Source organism: Neopelma chrysocephalum, unplaced genomic scaffold (assembly GCF_003984885.1).
Source record: "Neopelma chrysocephalum unplaced genomic scaffold, ASM398488v2 Primary Assembly neopelma1_100, whole genome shotgun sequence".
Lineage (NCBI taxonomy): Eukaryota > Metazoa > Chordata > Aves > Passeriformes > Pipridae > Neopelma > Neopelma chrysocephalum.
The window spans coordinates 1,178,482-1,200,769 of NW_020897763.1; the positions used below are offsets into that span (position 1 = coordinate 1,178,482).

At 50.7% G+C, this 22,288-nt stretch overlaps 3 protein-coding genes across 7 annotated transcripts; 1 reads left to right on the forward strand and 2 right to left on the reverse strand.

Annotated features, from left to right (window-relative positions):
- The first annotated feature begins 556 nt into the window (after positions 1–556).
- CUNH1orf74 (chromosome unknown C1orf74 homolog) lies at positions 557–1,767 on the forward strand. The gene has a single exon (XM_027695309.1). The coding sequence runs from the start codon at positions 600–602 to the stop codon at positions 1,452–1,454; it is 855 nt and encodes a 284-aa protein (XP_027551110.1). The 5' UTR covers positions 557–599; the 3' UTR covers positions 1,455–1,767.
- Positions 1,768–2,371: 604 nt separating this feature from the next.
- TRAF3IP3 (TRAF3 interacting protein 3) lies at positions 2,372–17,261 on the reverse strand. 5 transcript variants are annotated; one of them, XM_027695387.1, is made up of 17 exons: positions 17,125–17,261; positions 14,809–15,129; positions 13,590–13,704; positions 12,841–12,898; positions 12,612–12,636; positions 11,946–11,975; positions 11,586–11,681; positions 7,987–8,058; positions 7,579–7,719; positions 6,448–6,585; positions 6,071–6,206; positions 5,273–5,335; positions 5,141–5,194; positions 4,442–4,602; positions 3,221–3,301; positions 3,011–3,124; positions 2,372–2,611 (listed from the first exon to the last, which is right to left on the reverse strand). In XM_027695387.1, exons 1-17 carry the CDS (start codon positions 17,185–17,187, stop codon positions 2,528–2,530), a joined length of 1,752 nt encoding a protein of 583 aa, XP_027551188.1. In that variant the 5' UTR covers positions 17,188–17,261; the 3' UTR covers positions 2,372–2,527. The 5 variants fall into 5 exon arrangements, with proteins under 5 accessions (XP_027551188.1, XP_027551190.1, XP_027551191.1 ...); XM_027695389.1 differs by adding an exon at positions 16,790–16,919 and having other exon boundaries at positions 3,011–3,301; positions 17,125–17,219; XM_027695390.1 differs by lacking the exon at positions 3,221–3,301.
- A 535-nt stretch (positions 17,262–17,796) lies between these two features.
- On the reverse strand, positions 17,797–21,813 carry LOC113973367 (corticosteroid 11-beta-dehydrogenase isozyme 1-like). The gene is made up of 6 exons (XM_027695381.1): positions 21,572–21,813; positions 20,420–20,550; positions 19,784–19,895; positions 19,466–19,651; positions 18,844–18,987; positions 17,797–18,444 (listed from the first exon to the last, which is right to left on the reverse strand). The coding sequence occupies exons 1-6, from the start codon at positions 21,657–21,659 to the stop codon at positions 18,224–18,226; spliced, it is 882 nt and encodes a 293-aa protein (XP_027551182.1). The 5' UTR covers positions 21,660–21,813; the 3' UTR covers positions 17,797–18,223.
- Positions 21,814–22,288: the final 475 nt, after the last annotated feature.

Below are 22,288 nucleotides of genomic sequence, written 5' to 3' on the forward strand. Positions count from 1 at the left end.
AAAGAGGGAAGATTTAGGTTGGATATTGGGAAGAAATTCTTCTTTCTGAGGATGGTGGCACAGGTTGCCCAGAGAAGTGTCCAAGGCCAGGTTGGATGGGGCTTGGAGCAATTTGGTCTAGTGGGAGGTGTGAGGAGGGGATGGTCTAGTGGGAGGTGTGAGGAGGGGATGATACTTAAAGTCCCTTCCAACCCAAACCACTCTGCGACTGTGTGAAGCTCTAATGTCGCATCACAGCTCTGCGAGCTGGGCGATGCCTCTGGCTGTGCCCTCATCCCTTCCCTCCTCGAGCTCTGAGGTTTCTCCCTATTTCTGCACCCAAACAGCCTTTTCCTTATCCACGGCTCCGCCCGGGAAGGTCGCTCCGCCCGGGGCTGTGCTTAGTTAGACCCTCCCCGGGGATCGGGGCCGTGCTTGGTGAGACCCGCCCCGGGGATCGGGGCCGTGCTTGGTCAGACCCGCCCCGGGATGGGGGCTGAGCTTAGTTAGACCCGCCCCGGGGATCGGGGCCGTGCTTGGTCAGACCCGCCCCGGGATCGGGGCTGTGCTTGGTCAGACCCGCCCCGGAACCACGGGGCCCCGGCGGTGTTTCCGTGTCCATGGCCGTGGGTGGCAGCGCCCTGTCCCCCGCGCTGCTGGTGGCGGCGGCTCGGGATGCCCTGGGGGCTCGGGATGCTCTGGGAACTCGGGATGCTCAGGGCACAGGGAGCAGGACGAGGCGGCGGCTGCCGGCGGCCCGTGCCCTGCACGCAGCCGGGGAGGTGCTGGCGGTGTCGGCGGGGCTGAAGCCGGCGCTGCTCTGGGACTGCGGGGCCGCGGGACCCGCCGAGCTGCGGCGGTACCTGCGCGGGCTGCGGGATGCGGGGCTGGCCCCGCGCCGCCTCCACGTGCTGGGCATGGGGGGCTCGGCGCTGCTCCTGCACCCGCGGCTGGCCCGCGGCAGGTTGGAGGGGATGCTCCGCGCCCGCCCCGCGCCCTTCGTGGATGTCTCCGCCGGGAGGGGATGCCCCGCGCTCTGCGGGGCGCCGGAGGCCGAGGCCATCAAGGGCCACCTCGCCTCCCTGCTGGACCACCTGCAGGATGCCGAGGCCGCCGGCGCCGGGCCGGTGTCCTGCAGCGAGGTTGAGCCCGAGGACTGGAACCTGTGCACCGTGGTGGGGGTGCTGCTGGGGTACCCCGCGGTGTACACCTTCTCCAGGGAGGAGGGCGCCGAGAACTGCCTGGCACTGACACCGCTGAGGGTGTTCACCGTCCAGGCCTCCTGCCCCAGGATAAAGGACGGTCTCAGGGTCCAGATTTACTCCTTCAGCATCCCGGAGAGCCTCCACACGGAGCTGGGGGAGGTGCTGGGTGCCTGGTGTGACGAGCTGAAGGAGGCGTTCAGTGCACAGAGTGACTTTGTGGATCTCTGCATTTCCAGCGAGGTCGTGTCTCTTCCAGCAGTTGCCTTGTAAAACATGAGCAAACTCAGACTTTTTGGCCTTTCTTACATCGGGGTCCGAGGCAAAAGATCCAGTTCCCCTGTGTGTGACCCACTGCATCTCTTGGCCCCTGAGCACCAAAGGCTGAATTGTGACAGTCTCAGGCTCCTGACCTCACAGGCCAGTGGCACAACAAATACATGTACTTTAAAGAAGACAAGCATGTGGACGTGTGTGCTCACAGCTGCTCTGCAGCCTGGGTCCTGCGTGCAGATTGTGCCCTGTAAGGGTGTATTTATTTGCTGTGAGCAGCTGAGGGTGAATAAAAACTTTGAACACCACAGTACTTTGAATTTGTGAAGTTTATTGGAGGCTCTTTGTTGTATTTACTGCTCATACGAGGTGGTGTCTTGCACTGGGTCATAGCTGAGCCTCTTTATGAATGAGGGGCAAGTTCTGTAAAACCTGCACAGTGCAGCTCAAAAGGGGCTTAAAACCTCTGTCTCTCTCAAATTAATGTGGTGCTGGCAGTGAAAGGGAAGCAAATGTGGCTGAGGGAATGCTTGGCCACAAGACAGGCTAGAAAAGCAGGATAGAACAAGGCCTGGTAGATGGGAGGTGGAAAAATTGCTCAGAGCAGGCACGAGGGGAAAACAAGGGGACTGTGCTAAAGAGCCTCCCTGAGCCAGGTTTCTTTGTCAGGTACAAGTAGAGATGGTCCAGGTCAGAAATGTCCCATAGAGGGAGGCAGTAAAGAAGGGAATTTTGGGGGCAAAAAACCCAAGGGGGCTGGATCCCAAGGGCATGGGATGCCTCGTCCCTCCCTCCCTGTGTGAGACCTGTCAGTGATGACCAGAGTGGCTTTATCCTTCAGTGCCATGGGAGACAGGGCAGTGCAACCTTCAGCTGGAACAGAGTAACCAAAGCAGCTGAGGGAAGGGGTGATATTCCAGCTTTTATTGGGAGTTTGTCTGGAGTGAGACCAGCTCAGGATGTGAACCAAACGCGCAGGTACAAAACAGCAGAAGGTGCACTGCGGCGAGGTCACGGGCTTTTGGGGAAGCACAGTCAGTTCCTGCAGTGAAGTCAGTCATCAGGGGGGCCCTTCATGGCCTGTAACTTGCCAGGAAGGTGGCAATGGCCACTGCTGTGAGTGCCACCAGGAGGGGGATCCAGTGACCGCGCTGCCTCTGCGGGGAGAAGCAAGTGTTAGTGGGAATTTCACAGAGTTGGAAGGGACCACGGGGATCATCAAGTCCAACTCCTGGCCCTGCACAGGACCATCCCCAAGAGTCACACCATGAGCCTGAGAGTATCATCCAAATGCTCCTTGAGCTCTGTCGGGCTTGGAGCTGTGACCACTTCCCTGGGCAGCCTGTTCAGTGCCCAACCACCCTCTGGAGGAAGAACCTTTTTCTAATACCCACCTGCCCCTCCCCTGACACAACTCCAGGCCATTCCCTCAGGTCCCCTTGCCAGGGAAGAAACTTCTCATCTCATCCCTAGCAAACACATCACTGATCTTTCCACGCTGGGGGGTTTTCCCAGGCCGATGTGCAGTGCTGGGGTTTGGGGTTGGGGACTCCCACCTTGGCCTGCCGGCTGTGGGAGCGGTTGAGCTCGTCGCGGCACTGGCGCAGCCGGGTCAGGCAGGAGCGGTACTCCTCGCTCAGGGCCTCCAGCTCCGAGCGCAGCTCCCAGCACTGCAAGCACAGCAAGGGGGGGTTACCGGGGGGGCCCCCCTCCCTTTTGTACCCACGCAGCCTGGCAGGGCCCCCGCAGAGGCTGCAGAGCTTCACCCGCGCGCGGGCACCGCCCGGACCGGGGGGTCTCGCTCCTGCTGCCCCGGTGTCCACATGTGCCTGTGTGTCCACATGTACCTGCAGGGAACAGAGCAGATCTCGGGGTTACTGGGAATGTGGTGGTGGAGGCAGTGCCCGGTCTGTCACCAGCCCTGCTTGGCTTTGCTGCCAACCTTCACATCCCACCGGAGAAAGGAGGGATGGCGATTTTTATTATCGGGAAGGAGACGTGCAGTGCAAACTCCCATCAGGGTTTGCCTCTCATTCTGAAATTCATTCTCTATTTCACTGACCCTGACAGGAATCCCAGAGTCCCTTAAACCCTCTGAGACATGGGACACATGGGACAGGCAGCTTGGTTGTGCTGCACAACCCCAGAACCCAGGGAGGGCCCTTTCCTGAAGGGCCCATGGCACAAGACCCTGCTGCCATTCTGATGAGCAGAGCATTGGCAGCAGCCGTAGAAGGAGTTGCCCGTGCCCAGAGGCTTCAGGAGCCAAAGAAGGGGCAGTTGAATGCCCTTCCCAGCTGTTCCCTCTTGCTGTGATTGTGCTTTATAAACCCTTCCCCAGGGGATGCTGGGTGAGATTTGTTAGTGGTGATCTTCTCTCTATTATGGGTTAACATGACAAGCTCTTCTCCTGTGTGGCTCTCAGCTCTGCTACAGTAAGTTATAAATCATTTTTTACAAGTCCCTTTTTAATAAATCCTTGCTGTCTGAACTCTGCTGTAAGAATTGTGGGGCTGTTAGTTGGCAGAAGGATAATTTGATGGAAAGGAATGTGTAAAAGGCTGGAAAGGCTTGGATTGTTGTTTTGCAGCTCAGTAGCAAGGGCAGTGCTTTTGTTAGCAGACTCTGCCTGTTTTTCATATTATTGTTATTATTGCGAGCCTTTTTTTTTCCTTCTCTCCCTCCTTTGTGCTCAGAGTTTTGGTTCTTAATGTGGCTTTTTCCTGCGAGGCTCTTGAGACTCTTGTCTGTGCCAACAGAAGTGGGTTTGTATGGAGAGGGCTCTGCTGCTACAGCCAAGGGTGCTGGTACATTATCCTTCAATGTAGGTGCTTTACTGGAGATTTAGGCAAGGCTGATATCAGGATAAAAATTCAGCAGAGAGAATCCTTACAGGGGACACCAAGTTTAAGTTACCTCCAGGATCTTTGGTGTGTTGTGTTGCTGCTGGAGCTCTTAAACCAGCAACAATTCAGTGACTTCCTCACCTCATTCTCCTTTGCTGTGAGCTGGGATGTCCTTTTCTGCATCTCATCCTTCAGACTTTCTTCTCCCTCCTCCTCCTCCTCCTCCTCAGGGTGCTCTAAGAGAGTGTTTTGGTTTTCCTTGGCAGGAGTGAGAGGTGGGGTCTGGGTGGTGAAAACCTGGTCTAGAAAACAGTCAGGCTGCTGATGAGAAACAGGTCCAGGCTCTGGGTTTGCTTTAGATCTTGTTTACTCAGCAGTTTAAGGATAATATTTACATGTTACACACACAGCAGAAGGCACAGGAGCTCTCAGTTCACTACCACAGGCCTGTCTCTGCTGTAGCTACATGTTAATCATATTTAGAGCAATCTTTCTCACTAGTTGCCAGAAATGGAGGGGAGGGAGATTTAAAATGCATTTTATTACTTTTTTTTTTTCAAGTACAGCTGTAATTGCAATTATAAACTGGAATGTGTTTTGTTTGGAAAAAAAATGGCATAGCCACTGAAGTAGAATTTGCAACGAAATCCATTTATTTTTAAAGTGTTTGCCATCATAAATACATTTCTATTTTGATGTTAACTAGCGAAATGTAATAACTCATTTTGTGCAGCTCTAAAACAATCTTTTATTCTAAACCAGTGTAGACTTCTCCTAGAGTCAGGACTAACATTCTTGTGTCCAGTGAGTGCTTAGGTGGGGGTTACAAAGTTTGCTGACCTTTCCTTTGCACTGCCACCTCCTGGCTCTTCTGTTGGTTGTTCTGGATCAAGTCTGTGAACCCAGAAAGGCACATTATTGTCCACAGCACCTCCAGAGGCCTCTTACCTTGTGCATCTCTGTGTTACTCACTGTGCAAATGGCTGACTGTTGCCTCCAGCATTGCCTTCTGCTTTTGCTCTTTTTGCAGTTTATCTGAAATAACAACAGAGGGAAATCAAGATTGGTGTAAATCTCTGTATCTTTATGCAAGGATGGCAAGTTTCCCCTTCTCCACTGGTGTAAAGTGGAGCAGATATTGTTGCCTACACCAGACTTTCTTCTCTGAAGGGATGTGATTTTTAGCTGTTTATTGCCCTTTTGGTTTTGGCAGCTTTTTCCAGTATGCCTTACGTTCTACTAATTTATGGTTTATTTTAAAGCTGTTTGTGCGAGACTTATTATGAAATTAGAACTGCCACCAAATTGCTCTTCCTTAGTCATGTTTTAAAATAGCCACATGAAGTTTGCCTATCTCTATCCAAAGCAGTGGTCTAGGACACTATTAGCTCATATTTATAGCCTGATAATACCCACCCCAAGCAGCACCTCAGACAGTAACAGGCACTGCACTGCTGTGTTTGACGGGTCTGGAAGGATGCAAAGCCCTCATCAAAGCTGACAACTCAGCTTTGATTTATTTTTTTTTTCAGGTCTCCCAGGCCATCCTTTCTTCTAGGGAAGTCACTTGACTTCTCTGAAGTCCTTTAATCTAGTTGGAAATGGCTTTTGGGGGCCCTTTGGAAATCAGAAGCTTTTGTGGCAAGCGGAGGTGTGCAGCACGTTGAAAGCCAGCGGGTCTTTTGTGTGTGTGTGTGTGTGGCTTCAAGGACCAGAGTTTCAAGAGTACTTCCCTTATATCCTCTGGCACTATTTCCCTGCACACAATACCTTCCATGGCAGTGATGTGCTGGGCCTTGAGGTCGATGTCCTGGCTCAGGGCAGTGGCTCTCAGGTGAAGTGCAGCGTGTTCACTCCGCAGGCTCTGCAGCGCCTGGTGCAGCTGCTCGTTCTGTGCCTCTGCTCTCTGGGGCCAGGAGAGAACCATGGGGTGGGTTGGGATGGAAAGACCTTAAAGCTCATCTTGTTCCACCCCCCTGCCACCTTCCACTAGCCCAGGTTGCTCCAACCCCTGTCCGACCTGGCCTTGAACACTCCAGGGATGGGGCAGCCACAGCTTCTCTGGGTGACCTCCTGTGTGGAGGCTGTTCCTGCAGAGAACCAACATTCCTACAGGGAATTAACATTCCTGCAGGGAACCAACGTACCTGCAGCTCACTCTGTAAAGTGTGGAAGCTGTTTTTGAGCTCGCTGTGGGCCATGGTCACCTTGGTGAGTTCGGTTTTGAGTGCAGTGTCGTGCTCTTTCCAGAAGGCAAGGTCCTCTCTCGTCGCTGCCAGGCTTCTCTGGGGAAGAGAGCAAAGACCCATGGGTGGGTTGGGACCCACAGCCTGGTGGGACCATGGCAGGCTGGCCTGGACACCATCAGCTGGGCTGTGCTGGGGCAGTGCTGCCTCCTGCAGCACCAGGGATGTGTGTGCATATATATTTTTTTTAAATATATATATATATATTTTATATATTTATATATATATATATTTTATATATATATTTTATATATAGTTATTTTTATATATATTTTATATACATTTATTTTTAGTTATTTATTATTAGGTATTTATTTTATATATTTTTATTTTATATATTTTTATTTTATATATTTTTATTTTATATATATATTTATTTATATATATATATTTATTTTTATATATATTTATTTTTTAATGTATATATACACACACACAGACACACGATAACCCGTGTGGGGCTGATGCCCTCTGATGGACAGAGCAAACATGGGCAGAATGTTCCCTGTGGAACACTAATCCCATGCTCCCAGCAGGCTTGAGAAGCCTGGTGTAGTACTTGGGATAAGATTTACTTGTTTTTCTGCAGATACCAGTTATCCTGTGGGTTAAAGCAAACTGCTGCCTCTTGGGGGGGGAGGGGGGGGAAGAAAATCTATTTTCATATAAAAGAGCAACTCTAGAAAAAGCATCTCTGGGGACCTTGTGCCCTGTGTGGCTTGTTGCTCCCTGAGTGTGCAGAGCAGGGAATGGGACAAAGGGATGGTGGAGGAGAAGGGATTACAATTCCAGCTGACAAAGAGCAGCACGTTTCCCCAGCTGCAAGCTGGTTTTAATAACTTGGTGTGCAGCTCACACAATGAGCACAGGTTGCATTAAGCTGCTTTGGGTTTTACTCAATAGCTAAAAAATCATATTTTTGCATCTTTGTTGCTAAGGATAAGCCTGTCATCACCCTTCCCCTGACACGTGTTTTGTTTGTCACAGTTGGACTAAAGTGAAGCCAAGCCAGGTGTAAAACATGTTCCTCACCTGAGAGTTTTGTAGCTGCTGCTCTGTTTGGAGCTTGTCCTCCAGCATCTTCTGAAGAGCCTCTTTTGCCTTCTGCTCGTAGGTCTGCTTCTGGTCCTCCATCTCTATCAGGATCTTCTTCACACACTCCTTTGAGTAACTCTTTAAAGGGAGAAATAAAATGCTTGAAAGGTCTTCCCTGACAGATTCCTGACCTTGTTGAACCTGAATATTAGCAAATCTGGAGTGTGTAAATGCTGCTGCTAATTTGCTGTGGAGCACTGCTTCAGCAAAGAGGAAAAATCCTTTTTGGATAGGTATCTAGTCTGGATTGATCTGGAAACTGAGACCCAACCCAATTACATGGTTTAGTGTTTTGTTTTCATGCCTTTCTTCCCCCCCTGTGTTTCTCAGTGAATCAGACATTACCTGGGTGCAAGCCTGCAGCTGATTTTCAAGGGCCCTCAGTTTACACTTCAGTTTGTCTTCGTTCAGCTGACCCTGGGGAAAAAAAACAATTGAACTGAAACGTGAAACCAGGAACCACCCAATATGCCCCCAATATGTTTTGTTACTTTGTGTTTTGATTCATTTTCTCCCTTCATCTCTGATATTGTGGCTAAATTGGGTCCAAGTCTCTTCAGTGCTGAATTCAGATAAGCCTTTGTGATGTCCAGATAAATGGGATATGGGGGAAGCAAAAGTTTTATGGACTGAAAAACTGTGCTGAGGGTTTCACTGGTTACTGAGTGCAGGTGCTGGCAGGGAAATTATAAGTTAAGAGGGAGGGATTTGAGTCTGGAAGGGTCCCTGAGCACAGCCCTGTTCCCTGGCTCCTGGTCCTTCCCTGCCTAAAGCTCCACCTGGTGTGACAGCCCTGACTTGCTGGTTTCCTTAGAAAATAGGTCGAGTCTGTGTTGCAACATCTTGCAGTTGGGCAGGGGGACAGAGGGCAGCAGTGATGATTCATTTTGCTTGTTATCATCATCTCCTCTCGGTGTTAGTCAGGCTGCTTGGGCTTTGTGAAACCAGAGTGTTGCAAATTCAGATAAAATTTCCAGCAAAGAGTTCACACAGGCTGTTTTTTCCACCACCAGTGCTGAGAACACCAGTATCCTGTCTGCTCACTGCTGTTTGAAGTCACACTTCTGAAAAGAAACTCCTTGATGTTACAGGAATAGCTGTTAGACCTAAGCAAAAGCAGATTCCCCTGTGTCTTAGCACTGTGTAAATTTGCACAGAAGCACGTTTAGAGCCCCAAAGACTAAATCTCCCCAGTTCAGTTGCTGGTGAAAAGAGCTAAAGGCTCTTAGTAAAGAAGTGGAATTTTGAAAAGTGATTTTTCAATGTGAAAGATTATGCCTAGTTTTGCTCAGTGGTTTATCTTACTCTGCCTGCAGAGGTTTGTGTTGGAGGGTGGTGCAGTTCCAGCTTTTCCAGCTGTTGTGCTCAGATGTGACTGTGCTGTGGACAAGGCAACTGGGCCCTTCCTACACTTTGGAGCAGAAATCATGGAATCAAGGAATGGTTTGGGTTGGAAGGGACCTTAAAGGTGTAATTCCACCCACTGCCATGGGCAGGGACACTTTCTACTAGCCCAGGTTGCTCCAAGCCCTGTCCAACCTGACCTTGGACACTTCCAGGGCTGGGGCAGCCACAGCTTCTCTGGGCAACCTGTGCCAGGGCCTCCCCACCCTCACAGGGAAGAATTTCTTTCTAATATCCAACTTAACCCTGCCCTCTGTGAGTTTGAAGCCATTCCCCCTTGTCCTGTCACTCCAGGCCCTTGTAAACAGTCTCTCTCAATGTTTCTTGCAGGGTCCCTTCAGGTACTGAAAGGTTGCAATTAGTTCACCCCAAAGCTTCTCTTTTCCAGGCTGAACAATCCCAATTCTCCCAGCCTTTCCCCATAGCAGAGGTGCTCCATCCCTCTCATCAACCTGGTGGCCTCCCCTGGATTTACTCCAGGAGGTCACTGTCCTTGTGCTGGCAAACTCCACTGATGGAGCTACAGCTCATAAATTGGCAAAAGAACATAGAATGGGAAGATTTCCCTAAATGGAATAAGCTTTCCCCAAAAAAGTGATGTGAGCAAATGCTGGTCAAACCCTTATGTTGAAGATTAACTACGTGAAAGGGGGTGTTTCAGAGGAAAAATACAAACCCAAAACAACCCCTCAAATCCAACCAAACAAAAAACACACACACAAATAAATACAGCAGCAAAAAAACCCCCAAACCCTACAGCCACAATCATCAAGAGAGCCCCAAGTGACCTCCCATAAGTCAGGCAGGGGTGAGGATTAGGGCTAATGTGCTCAAAATACACCCTCTCTGGCAAATACCATATTTTTTTATACTTCCACAGCCCTGTCTTTCAAAGTCTGAGGTGACCTGAACAAGCAGCTCCAAATCTCAAACTCTCCTGCATTTCTCCACTGCTGTTATTTAAGTGCCATGTAAGTCTTTTAAACTGCTTTTGGCTGACAGCTGCAGTGTTTTGGTTGTCCTGTGATTGGGGAATTCTCTGATACTGCTTCCCTTAGTCGTTTTAGAGAGCTGGTGTAGGGTTATAATAATAAATACTGTTTCTGGAAAGCTTCCAGTTTGCCCAAGCATGATGCCTGTGCTAGAAAAATAAGTCCATATAGCAGCAGTGATGTGCTGAAAATGGCAAAGAGCTTCAACTCTGCAGAGCAGTTTGAGGTATTTCCAAAAATCAGGCTCAGCTTCAAATGCCAGGAAGGGGAAAAAAATATGTTCAAGCAGCAATTTTCTTTTAAGAGGAGAATAGCTTAAAATTAATTACTCTTGATGATCATAACCAAGACTCTCTCAGCATCCCTCATCTGGCAGCGTTGAGTTTTGCAGCAGATGGGGGATTTAAGGCACAGAGCTGGGGTAGGGAGAGCTCTCTGAGCTAGAAGTGAAATCGTGGGAGGGGGAAGGAGGCACCAAATGCTTTATCCCTTCACTTTGCCACCCCTGCCCTCCTGTTCACCTGCTCCATCCAACCAGGAGCACCTCAGAAACCACTCTGTGCCCATTCCAGGAGCTCCAAAATCATCCATGTGTGTCCAACAGCAGGTTGTTGAAACTCAAAATACCGGGAAAGATTAAAAAGCTGCTGCAACAAGCATTTGGCATCTCACCTGGGCTTGGGAAAAGGCAGCCAACCATCAGCTTGTCCTGTCCATCCCTCCCTTTGCCAGCACCTCCTGTGGCTCCAGGAATTCCCCTCCCAGCAGCACCATCAGCTCCAGCCCCCAGTTAATTAATTTTCAGGCTGGTGAAAGGTTGGATGCAAGAGGCAGCAGCAGCAAAGTCTCCCTTTGGCAGCAGAGAAAAGGAGCAGCAAAGAGCACCCACCTGTTTCTAATCTGAGGTTTCATGGCTACTTCCTGCAGAGTGTGGCAGGGGGTGTTTTTTCCTGCTCATATTATATTTGAAGAAGCAAATGTAGGAGGAAGTTTCAAACCACAGGATGTCTAACACGAGGTTTCTGTGCCCTCTCGCCCAATAATTGCTCGTTTTTCTGCCCCGACAGAACTTTCAAAGTGCTTTTTTTTTTAGTGGCACAGTGAACTATAAATTGATTTAATAATCCTATAGAAAAGCTTAATATGTTACACAAGATGAATCACCTCAATTTTGTCTCTTGATAGCAAAAAAAGAAAAAGAAAGGGTCCTCATTCAGTGATGCCCAGAGGATTTTCAGTCCAGGGTTTGCCAGGACTTGGGTGCCCCTAAAATCTTTATTTTTCAAAAAAAAAAAAATTAAAATGAGGTTCAAAATGCTGGAAACTTGTTTTGACTAGAAGAGAAAACTTGGTGGAAGATTGTTGTTTGGGTTTATTCCAATTTTCCCCTCATTTACATACCACTATTGGCTTATATTTAAGAAAAAGTGGGAAAGACAAGTATAAAAACCTCCAAAAAACCTTATAGAAGGAAGGTTTTTTAGGCTTTCTGTTGATGGAGAAAGCAAAGTACATTTTTTATAACAATCTTTTGGGGTGTTTTGGTACCTGCCAGGATTTTTCTGAGGCTTCCAGCAGCGTGGAGAAAAGCTCCTGCAAAATCACCATCTTCTGCTTGAGCAGCAGCTCCCTGTGCAGGGCCTCCTGTGGGGAAGGGAGTTGAAATTGGGCATGTAACACCATTATTATTATTATTACTAACAATGATTTTAAATATTTAAATATTAAATGATTATTAATAATATTTTAAAATATTTAATATATTTAAAATTAATTATATATTAATATATATATTATATAAATAATAAATAACAATATATAAATATTAATATATTTAAAATATTTAAAAGTATTGTTCTTGGTGAAAACCAGCTTTCCCAGTGGTGCTGAGCACAGTTTGATACCTACCTTCAGGTAGTTGGACAGCTGCATCATTTCCTGCAGGGGAAAGGGCAATTGTTTAAAAATAGGATTATATCAGTTTATAAACATTTAATGAACTGGCTATGAAATCTGAATATTTTGAAATACAAGTGAATTAACAGCCTATATTTGCATGGTTGGGGAGAGCCTGCTGGGATTTGTTTGGGTGGGTTTTTTTACAGGAAAATGAAAATATTTTTACAGCAACTGACTGTGTTGGAGTTGGGGCATTTTTGCCACGCAATGTGTGACATCAGGGGAGGTGCTGAGTGAGAAGAGCAGAAATCAGTGCCTTTCCTATAGCAGGAGTGTCATAATTTTGGAAAATGGAGAAATTTAGCACCACTCAGTGTCCCAGTCAGAAATTCATGGAATGATTTAGGTTGGAAGGGACCTTAAAGATGATGTAATTCCACCCCTTCCACTTGCCCAGGTTGCTCCAAGCCCCGTCCAACCTGGCCTTGGACACTTCCAGGGGTGGGGCAGCCACAGCTTCTCTGGGCAACCTGTGCCAGGGCCTCCCCACCCTTAGAGTAGAAAATTTCTTCCTTATATCCACTCTAAATCTGCTCTTCTTCAGCTGAAAGCCACTTGAGAAGCTGATTTAATTTGTAGGAGTTCCAGGCTGGTCATTGCCAGTGTTTTGCTCACCTTATTAAAAACTGCTGTTCCACAGCTGAAATAAAAAACAAAAGTATGTTACTGAGGTGTGTGATGGGGGGTCTGTGGTGCTGGACACCCTCTGCCACCCCCACCCAAGAGGAGGTTTTGTACAGCAAAAGCTTGTGCCTTTTTGAGGGGGAACATTTTGGGCTTGGGAAGCTGCTGCTCTGTGGGATGTGAATTCCCAGCCCAGGGAGGGAGGGCAGGACCAACTTACTCTGTCTGCTGGCTCGAGTCTTTCACTCCTTCTCTTGGGTTTGCAAGGGTCTGTGTTCCTGTGAAGGCAAAATGAAAGGATGTGAATGATCCCCTGTCTGAGGGACCATGAACTTTGTATTTTAGGGTCCATCTCCACTCCCAGATGGCTCCTAGGATGGGCAGCAGTTTAAATAGTGTCCAGTGACAACTAATAGGGGCAAGAGGCAAAGAAATGTCCTGCTCTGATGGACAGAGAAGTAGAAGCTGAGTAATCCTGCAGAGATCCCCCTCTCCTGTCCCCTGGCCCCATCAGCACAGTCAGAGCTCATCATCCCTATTTACATCCCATGAATCAGAGGGTCCCAGCCTGGGGGGGGGCTCAGCCAGGGAGCTGCTGTGGCCGTGCCTGGTGTGAGACTTTCTTGTATCCAGTAAATCATCTTAATGTAGGAAGGAGGGGAAAAAAAAAAGCCCTGAGAGCTCTGGATAATGCTGGGACAGTGACAGGAAAGCTGTAGGGCAGAGCAGCTTCTTGGCAGCACTGGGGGTTAAGCTGTGGGCTGGTTTATCCCTCCACAGGAAAAAATATTCCTAATTCCTGCAGTGTTCAGGGGAAACTCAGACTGGGATGGTCAAAGCTGGCTGGGGAGCTGGGGTTGGAGGGGAGCCACCAGCTCATCCCAAAGAGTTTGGTGATGGAGACACAGAGGTGAGAAAGGGAGGCCGTGGATGCTGCTGTGCTGGGAAACCAGAGCATCCCTCACCTACCTTGGGTGTTCACAGGGTCACTTTGCCTGGGAATGGTTTCTGCTGGAATGCCAGGGGGGACGCTGAGGCAGAGCAGGGGCTGTGCAGGGGGTGACGTGGGGCTGCTCCACAAGTCCTGGAATGAGAGGGCAGCTTGAGTCAGTGTCTCTCCAAAATAGGCTGAGGGGAAGGGGTTAAGGCCTGGTCAGGCTTGGTAGCTGTGGTGACTGGGTGAAGAGCATGAAGAAACCATGGCAAGTCCACAAGGATCTGCTGCTTTGGCTGCAGCAGCTTCAGAGCTTTTTGGGAAAGTGGAAGAAAAACCAGCTGACTGCTGGGGTGGGAGGAATGGCAACACCAGAACAGGTCAAGGAATCCCCTCTAAGTGTCTTGACATCTTTTTGGGAAAGATGAGGACTTTGGGTGGCAGGGAAATGGGTCCTGGTTTAGGTCTCTGCTGCCATTTGGCTGCCTTGGAGCAGAGGTGCCAGTTCTGCACTGGCTTCCCCCAGGGCTGGAGCCTTGATATCTCTGCAGGAGTAAATAGAGAAGGCCCTGTGAGCGTGTAAATGCCTGTTCCAGATTCCTGTGACTAAACCTGGTGAACCAAACGGCAGCAGGAGGTTGGTAATTGCTCTGCTCAGTCTTGTGCTGCAAAGGGAGTTTGAGGGTGTGCCGGGGTAAGTCACCTCATGTTTGATTGTCTGTGCTCACACAAGTCTGTGAAGCCCCAAGGATGAACTCAGGGAATGGTTCATTTTACACGGATAGAAGTTTAGGAGAAAATCTCTTTGGTTCTGACTGGGGTGTTTTGCAGCTTGTCACAGATGTTATTCAGGACAGAGAGCCCCCTGGGTTAGTCAGCTGTGCAGCACAGGGCTGGCAATGGGTGCCAGGGAGTCTCCTGATCCCTCCACCCTTCCTGCTAACAGCAGAGGTGACTGGAGGGAACCCAGGTGCTCAGAGCTCACTTAGCAAGGCTAAAATAACCTGTGGAAGTGCAAACCTGCAGCCTGGCAGCTGGGATGTGGGGTTGTGCTTGGAGGAATGGCAGAAAATGCCTGGCTCGGGGTTCGGAAAACAGGAGAGGAGCACTCAGGGGGGTGACAATGTGTGTACCTGCACCTGACTCTGCGGGGCGTGAGGAGAACACGTGGTTTTGCCTGTGCAAATCTCACATTTTGGCTGCGCTGTGACGTGGATCCTGGTGTTTTGGTGGGTTCTGAGGGGCAGGTGTTACCTGGAGCAGGACGGTCGGTGAGGAGCCCGGTGGGGTTTGCGCCTCTGGCTCCTGCCTTGGGGATGCCCTTCCCGCCTCGCCCACCAGGTTTCTCCTCCTCAGGAACTCCTTCTGGCGTGGGCTCTGGGGTGGCTGCCCCGCTGCCCTTGGGAGGTGCCTGCAGGTGGTCGTGTTGTTCCTCCTGCGCAGGTTCTCCCTGCTCTCCTGCCGCCGCTCGCACTTCTCCTCGTAGCTCTCGCCCGAGCGCCGGCGCCGCGGCCGGGCCCCCCTGGGCTGGCTGATCATCCTGGACTCACCTCCCTGAGCTCCTCTGTGCTGGAACTGAGGGAAAAGACACCATTTGAGTCAGAACTAATCGTTTCTGAGGTTTAGTGAGTGTGAGGTGTTGGGTTCTGGAGTCCTCAGGCACTGGGTGTAAATGTTGCTGGAGAATGACCCCCGTGGATCCCCGACAGGAGGGTGTAGCCAGGTGGGGCTTGGCCTCTCCTCCCAGGCAAGCAGCAGTAGGACAAGAGGGCACAGTCCTAAGCTCTGCCAGGGGTGGTTGGGGTTGGACATTAGGAAGAAACTCTTTTCAGAGAGAGTGATCAGACAATGGAAGGGGCAGCCCAGGGAGGGGGTGGAGTGACCATCCCCGGGGGGGGGAAGAGGCTGGATGTGGCATCAGTGCCATGGTCTAGTAGACAAGGTAGTATTAGGTCAGAGGTTGGACCCAGTGATCTCAGAGGTCTTTTCCAACCTCGTTGATCCTGTAAATCCATTGCCCATGAAGTCTAAAACACACCCCGCTGGTCTTGCTCTGTTGGGTGGGTCCTGACCCGGGATTAGCCAAGCTCTGGCTTGCTTTCATTGCATATTCAAGTGTAGAGACCAATTATTACTCCTTGGGATTAATTAGTTGTTAAGCTGTGCTCAAGGACTGGGGGTAGAGGCTCTTAGTTTGCCTCAGGCATGAATTCTGCCCCATGTCCTGGGAATTTGGGGCCCAAACCAGGCAGTGGCGTGGCCAAAGGAGATCCTCCATTCCAGCACTGTTGCACTGTCTACATGTGTGCACAGGGTGCAGGGATGGAACCTCCTCATGACTTCTCTGCACAGTTGCAAGTCACCACTGTGTTATTCCTTGCTGGATTTTGGTGGTATCAAGTGTATTTGAGCCTTTGCCTCTGCATTAGTTAAAGGGAAAGCTGAGCAAGAACTACCCAAACTGTTTTTCCTTCCTTCACAGCTGTGTCCTCCTCTCCTGTCCCCTGGCCCCATCAGCACTGTCAGAGCTCATCATTCCTATTTACATCCCATGAATCAGAGGGTCCCAGCCTGGGGGGGGCTCAGCCAGGGAGCTGCTGTGGCCGTGCCTGGTGTGAGACTTCCTTGTATCCAGTAAATCATGTTAATGTAGGAAGGAGGGGAAAAAAAAAGAGAGGAATTTTAGTCCCTGAAAATTCAGGTTAAATGCTTTCAGTGTGAAACAAAAACCAAAACTTCATTGGTCTCATTCTGTCTCAGGCAATTAGGAAGTTATTGAGTCTAATGGGGAAAAAAAATGGGAACAAGTAAGTCTCATTTGCACGTGCTTTTGAGTCTGCATTAAAATCTGCTCTGTAATTCTTCTTATTGGCCTTGTGTTCACTGTGGAGTGCTCAGAGCTCATTCCTGGTGCCATGTTTCGCTGTAGGGGCATCCTTTGCAAGGAGCACAGTGTTTTTTGGGTGGTCAGGTGCCCACGAGCCCCAGCCAGGGCACTGCTCCGAATGCTGAGCGTTTTTCAACTGATTTTGCTGAGTTTTAGAGAAGGTCCCATTAAATGTCCCGCCCAGTCTGTGCTCATCCATCTCCTCCCATCAGGAATAGCTCAGCCCCTCTCCCACCTGCGCTGCCTCTGGGCTGCCCAGGCTGTCCCAGGGCTGGAATAGCCCCAGTTCACCAAAAATGCACTTTAAAGCGAGGTAAAGCTTAAAGAAACACACAGTCCATTACTCACCCCGAGCTGAGCAAACTGTTGAGGCCTTCTTGACAGGCTAACACTCTATTTCCTCCTTCTGTTACCCCAAATCACCCTCTCTAATTAAACATGTCCTTTATCTGTGCTTTCCAAGCTGTTACACTTCTTGCTTCAAGGGAAACCAGAAAAAAAAAAAAAAACCAACAAAAAAACAGTGCTTCTTGCTGGTTCATGTTACAGCTTCCCGGTGCAAGTTTTGTGTAGGCTGAAAGTGGGGTGCAAAAAAGAGGAAAGAAGGTGCAGGTTTCTACTTTTAGTCTCCGCTCCCCTCCAGTCCTCGCCGGCCCCGGTGCTGTGGGTGCTCCAGCACTTACCTGGCCCCAGGGGTCCTGTCCTACCCCTGGACTGCTGTGCAGGAGCAGGGTGTTATCAGGCATGAACACGCTCCCACTGCCATCTTCGTGCCAACCACCTCGTTTTCTGCTCTCACTCTCTTTTTTTCTCGCTCTGTAAAACAGGAAACGTTGCAGCTGCAGCCGAGCCCCGGTTCCTGTCTCTGCTCACAGCCCCGGCTTGTGGGACACAGGGCCCCGGCTCACGGGCACTTGGGTTATCTTGGGAGCCCAAACTCTCTCCAGCTTCTCCCTAAGCAGACCTAACAATTATCTTTTGGGCCATCTACTGGTCTCCACCATGCAGAGGTTGAGCGCTGGCTCATGGAGCTGCTCGTGGCACTCGGTGACTGGGTTTCCCCAAAGCTGCTTTGGGGTAGGGAAATCCAGACTTAGGGAAGCACAGTAATGCTATTATTTTAAGGGCTTTTTGCCGATTGGAAAGGAGGGAGAGGGGGGGAAAAACGTGTTTTGGCAGCTGAGGAGAGCTCAGGAATGGCAGAAATTCATTAAGGTCTTTAGAGAAGCGAAAGCTTTGTTAATGCAAATCGAGAGGAGGTGGGTTCAGCCAGCTGGGTGCTGATAAGGGCTCTGTGCCCTGATAAGGGCTCTGCGCTCGTGCACGTGGAAAAGGAACACAAGGAAACATAGAGATCTCGTAGTAATGTAGGATTTATTTTTACAAAGACCAGCCTAGAAGGGATACAAAAAATTTCCTGGTTCTTGTGGCTTTGGGTGGTTTGTGCTGCTTGGCCCAAATCCCTGTTCTGGCTCATGTCCTGTAGTACTTGGTACCTCTGCCTTGGTGGCTTTCCAGTTTCTGGAGGTTGAGCAGGACACTGGCAGCAGATCTTGCTGCAGGACTTTTCTGAAGTGCCTCTTGGGTGGAAAAAGCCAGTTGCAAGAGTTCGTTACTATAAAGGCTGTTTTCCTGCTGTGTCACAGACTTCTGGAGCGTCCTGTCTCGAGTTGCCAGGGTGTGCCAGCATGGGCTGCCCAGGAGGTGTGGAAGCAGCTGGATTAACACCCAAACCCCTGCTGCCTGGCCCGAGGTGTCCTGGCACACTGGTTGTCCCAGTGACTACGTTCTCTTGAGGTTTTCCATGTTGTAGCTGCTCCTGATGGAGGAGTCGAGGAACTCGGGGGCGATGTCCCGGAGGAGGATGGCAGTGCCCACCACCCAGGGTGGGTAGTGCAGCTCCCGCTGGCGCAGGGCTCCAGCCTTGATGATCTCCAGGGCACACTCCTCCTTGGGCGCTGGTTTGTCCCGGATCACGTGGGAGACCGCTCGCACAGCACTCTCTGGAAAGGGGGGAGCACAGGGAGGGAAGGAGTGGTGTCAGATGGAGGGGCTGCCACAGGCACCAGCCTGGAGAATTCTCAAACTGACAAACTCTGGGGATCAGACCTGCTTAACAAGGCTTGGAACAGTTAAAATAACAATTACAGCTATGCCCTTCCCGTTCTTTTCCACCTCTTGAGTGACCACGGGGTGGAATCCCCACCTCCCCTGCAAGGATAGAAGAGTTAAAAGTCCCAGGCCATGCTTTCTAAAGAGTTGGGGTCCTGTTTCCACCATTGCACAGACACTGCAGGCAGAGGGTCCAGCAGTGGTGGCAGAGCAGCCTGGAGCCAGAGGGTGGGCCCAGCTTGGCTCTGCCTGGGAATGGACTGAGTCCCAAGGCCCCAGAGGTGCTGTACCTGTGTTGATGTAGCCCAGGATGCAGAGTGTGATGGAAACATTGACCTTGTCTATGATGAGTTCCTGTCGCAAGGAGCTGAAAAATCCATCCAAGGCGAACTTGGTCGCGGAATAGGAAGCAGCAAACGGGGAGCCGATTTTACCTGGAGCAGAGACACAACGTTGGGGTTCATGTGCTGGGCAGGCACCAGGCTGCACAGCTCTCCCTTCCTCCTGCCCTTCAGGGAGCTGCAGTATTGTGATTTAGGTGATGGAGTAAACTGTCATGAATGGTTGAGGGAAATAAATAAATGCAGGAAGGTTTAAAATGTAACATATGGCACAAAGTACCTTCTGTTGGGGGTGATACTGTTCCTGTATTCAGGAAGAGACACCCACAGATAGCAAATCGTGTTTAATATGTGACCATACATGTAAAACAACTGCAGTGCTGTGCATGAAGGTGATTAGTGGGTGACTAGAAGGACAAAATATAAGCTATGAATCTCCCAGAGGACTTGAATTGTGCATCCAGGATTCAGGTCTTGCTGACCCTGAGTCCCAGTGGGTGGCTCTCTGCCTTATGTCACAGCAGGGTGAGGGGAAGGGATGTGGGCAGGGAGAGGCCCCTTGTGTGCTCACCTGCCATGGATGAGACCACCACGATGCTGCCCTCGCTCTCCCTCAGCATGGGCAGGGCTGATGTGGTCATGGCCACGTAGCTCAGGAAGTTGGTCTCCATGAGCTTTCGTACGTGCCCAACATTCCCATCAAAGTAGTTGAAGGTGGAGTAACCGATGTGGTTTAGGATGAGCAGATCCAGGCCGCCTGCAAGCAGAGCACGTTTGCTGTCAACAACAGGCATCTCCGAACAAAGCAGCTTCCTGGGGGTTGAAATGGCCCCAAAGTGTGGCAGGGGATGTGCTGGGCAGTGAGGAGGGGCAGCCCCACAGCACCTACCCCAGGTGTTCTCAGCCTCCCTCACCACCACCTCGGGGAACGAGGGGTCCTCCATGGAGCCACTGATGTAGTGGGCGGAGGCAGCTCCCAGCTCCAGGCATTGCTCCACCACCTGTGAGGACAGTGGGAATGGTGTTGGCATGGACTCACCTTCATGGAACACCCCCATCCCAGGCTGTTGCTGTCTCAGGGCATCTCCCTGTCCTGCTGGAAACCCTGCTCCCTTTACGGGACGAGACATGTCGCTTGGAAAATTGATTTTGTCTGCAGAGTTGAATGACAGCACATCTGAGCCAAATATTTAGTGTTTATAAATAGGGATATGATTGCTTGATGTTAGCATTTTGATCCTGTTTTATACAGGATACAAAACCAGTTCAGAATTGGAGAAAGGGCAAGGGTTGATCAGACAAGGACTTGAGCAGGCCTTGTCTGTGGTGGTGGAGGTCAGAATTCACAGCTGGAGGCTGCAGAGAAGGAAATGCTGTGCTGTCAGCATTGAAAATGCAATTTTTGTAGTGGGGGTTGCGTGTGTGTTAGAACAGGCTCATGCTGGGGATACACTGGGGTGGGTCTGGAGGGTATCTGGTATTCCCATGTGGGTATCCTCATCCCATGGCTCTGCTTGCCATTTACTTTCTGCAGCTTGGCCTCGGTCCGTGCGGTGAGCAGGAGGTGTGTCTCCATGCGTGCCAGGTGATAGGCCATCTGCTCCCCGATGCCGCTGCTGGCTCCCGTCACGATCACCCGCTTCCCCCGGAGCATCTCTGGAGAGGAGGGCGCGGAGCTCAGAGCTGGCACAGCCCCTGTTGTCTCTCCACACGTGGGCACTGTGGCTCCTCTCTGGCCCTGCCGCCCCTCACCTTCGGGTGCAGGAGCTGCGGGCAGCGGGGCACCCCCTCGCCAGACCCCCGCTGGAGCCCGATCCTTAATCCCGGCTCGGTGGGGAGCACGTGCGAGGCTCGAGCTCTGCTCCCAGCCTGGCCTGGGAGCGGGGAGAGCCGACTAATAAAAGGATTAAAGTGGAAAAGTGCACGTTTCCCAAGTCGGTCATTCACAGAGGTCGCACACTGCGTGTCCCAGCAGAGCCGGTGTAACCCCGGCAGTTCTTCCCCTCAGTTCAGGAAGGACATTGAGGTGCTGGAGCAGGTCCAGAGGAGAGCAACAAGGCTGGGGAAGGGACTGGAGCACAAGTCCTATGAGGAGAGGCTGAGGGAGCTGGGGCTGTTCAGCCTGGAGAAGAGGAGGCTCAGGGGAGACCTCCTCACTCTCTGCAACTCCCTGACAGGAGGGGGGAGCCAGGGGGGGGGTTGGTCTCTTTTCCCAGACAACTCTCAGCAAGACAAGAGGGCTCAGGGTCTTCAGCTGTGCCAGGGGAGGTTTAGGTTGGATATTAGGAAGAATTTCTTTGCAGAGAGGGTGATCAGCCATTGGAATGGGCTGCCCAGGGAAGTGGAGGATTCTCCATACCTGGAGGTTTTTAAGAAGAGACTGGATGTGGCATCAGTGCCATGGTCTAGTAACCATGGGGGTAGTGGATCAAGGGTTGGACTTGATGATCTCAGAAGTCCCTTCCAACCCAGCTGATTCTGTGATTCTGTGATTCCTGTGCTCTGACCCCTCACACGGGGGGCTGCCTGCCCTCCCCTCCCAGCCCTTAGCCCTCCCACGCTCTGGCTTCCCTGGCTGTGCTCCAAAAGGCCCTTCAAGTGGCCTGTGCCCCTCTGCATGGCACGCTCTGCTACGCTGGCACAGCCTCCCTGTTGTTGTTTTTTCCCCATGACTTACCTTTGTTGAAACTCGGAGGCGCTGAATAAAAATAAAAGGCCAGTGCTGCTCCCAGCAAGGGGATGAAAATCTTCAGGAACAAACCCATCCCTCTGCAAAAATCCAGGCAGGAGTGAGACAAACCCCACAGCTCTGGCCACGGGAGGTGGAGGTGGCTGCAGATGGGGCTGGGAAGGTTGGAGCTACTTCTTGTCTTGCGCAAGTGTGATGGTGTTTGTTGGACCTTTTCGTTGCTCTGCCAGTGATTTAGCAAACATTAACCTAATGAAGAGTGTGGCTTTGGACTTTAGGCTGTCCCTTTGCACCCTTGGCTTGCCAGGAGTTTCAGATGTGCTTTCTGAGAGCGTTCAAGGGAAGGCACTGAACATTTTGTCACTCCGTGGAGTGGTGGGTGTGTTGTTTGGTGGTTGCTTTTTGGGGCTGGGACACCTGTGTCCCCCCAGAGCAGAGGGGGGATGGATGGACATCCTTCTCCCTTCACTCCACTTCTAAAATAGAAGCAACACTTCCCTTCCTCATTGGCTGCCACAAGGATTTATTTATCAGCAGTATGACTGTGGTACAGGTTCACAGAAATATCTGGAGAGAGCAGGGCTGGCAAATTTGCCTTTTTCAACCAGTAATGATGTTTCTGGTTTATCCTCCATGATATCACTATTGATGCAATACTGACAGTTTGTTGGGTGGCCCTTACACCTACAAAAATTGCACTTTTGG

Bases quoted from the DNA above. Each gene is read 5' to 3' on its own strand.
- LOC113973367 (XM_027695381.1), bottom strand. From the start codon at position 21,659: ATGGGTTTGTTCCTGAAGATTTTCATCCCCTTGCTGGGAGCAGCACTG. The intron at 19,896-20,419 runs GTAAATGGCAAG...CTGTCCTCACAG, and splicing joins CCGAGGCCAAGCTGCAGAAA to GTGGTGGAGCAATGCCTGGA. The intron at 18,988-19,465 runs GTGAGCACACAA...TCTCTGCTCCAG, and splicing joins GGTGGTCTCATCCATGGCAG to GTAAAATCGGCTCCCCGTTT.
- CUNH1orf74 (XM_027695309.1), top strand. From the start codon at position 600: ATGGCCGTGGGTGGCAGCGCCCTGTCCCCCGCGCTGCTGGTGGCGGCG.
- TRAF3IP3 (XM_027695386.1), bottom strand. From the start codon at position 17,187: ATGCCTGATAACACCCTGCTCCTGCACAGCAGTCCAGGGGTAGGACAG. The intron at 12,637-12,840 runs GTAAGTTGGTCC...TTTTTATTTCAG, and splicing joins GACTCGAGCCAGCAGACAGA to CTGTGGAACAGCAGTTTTTA. The intron at 3,302-4,441 runs GTGAGGAAGTCA...TGTTCCCTGCAG, and splicing joins TCACAGCAAAGGAGAATGAG to GTACATGTGGACACACAGGC.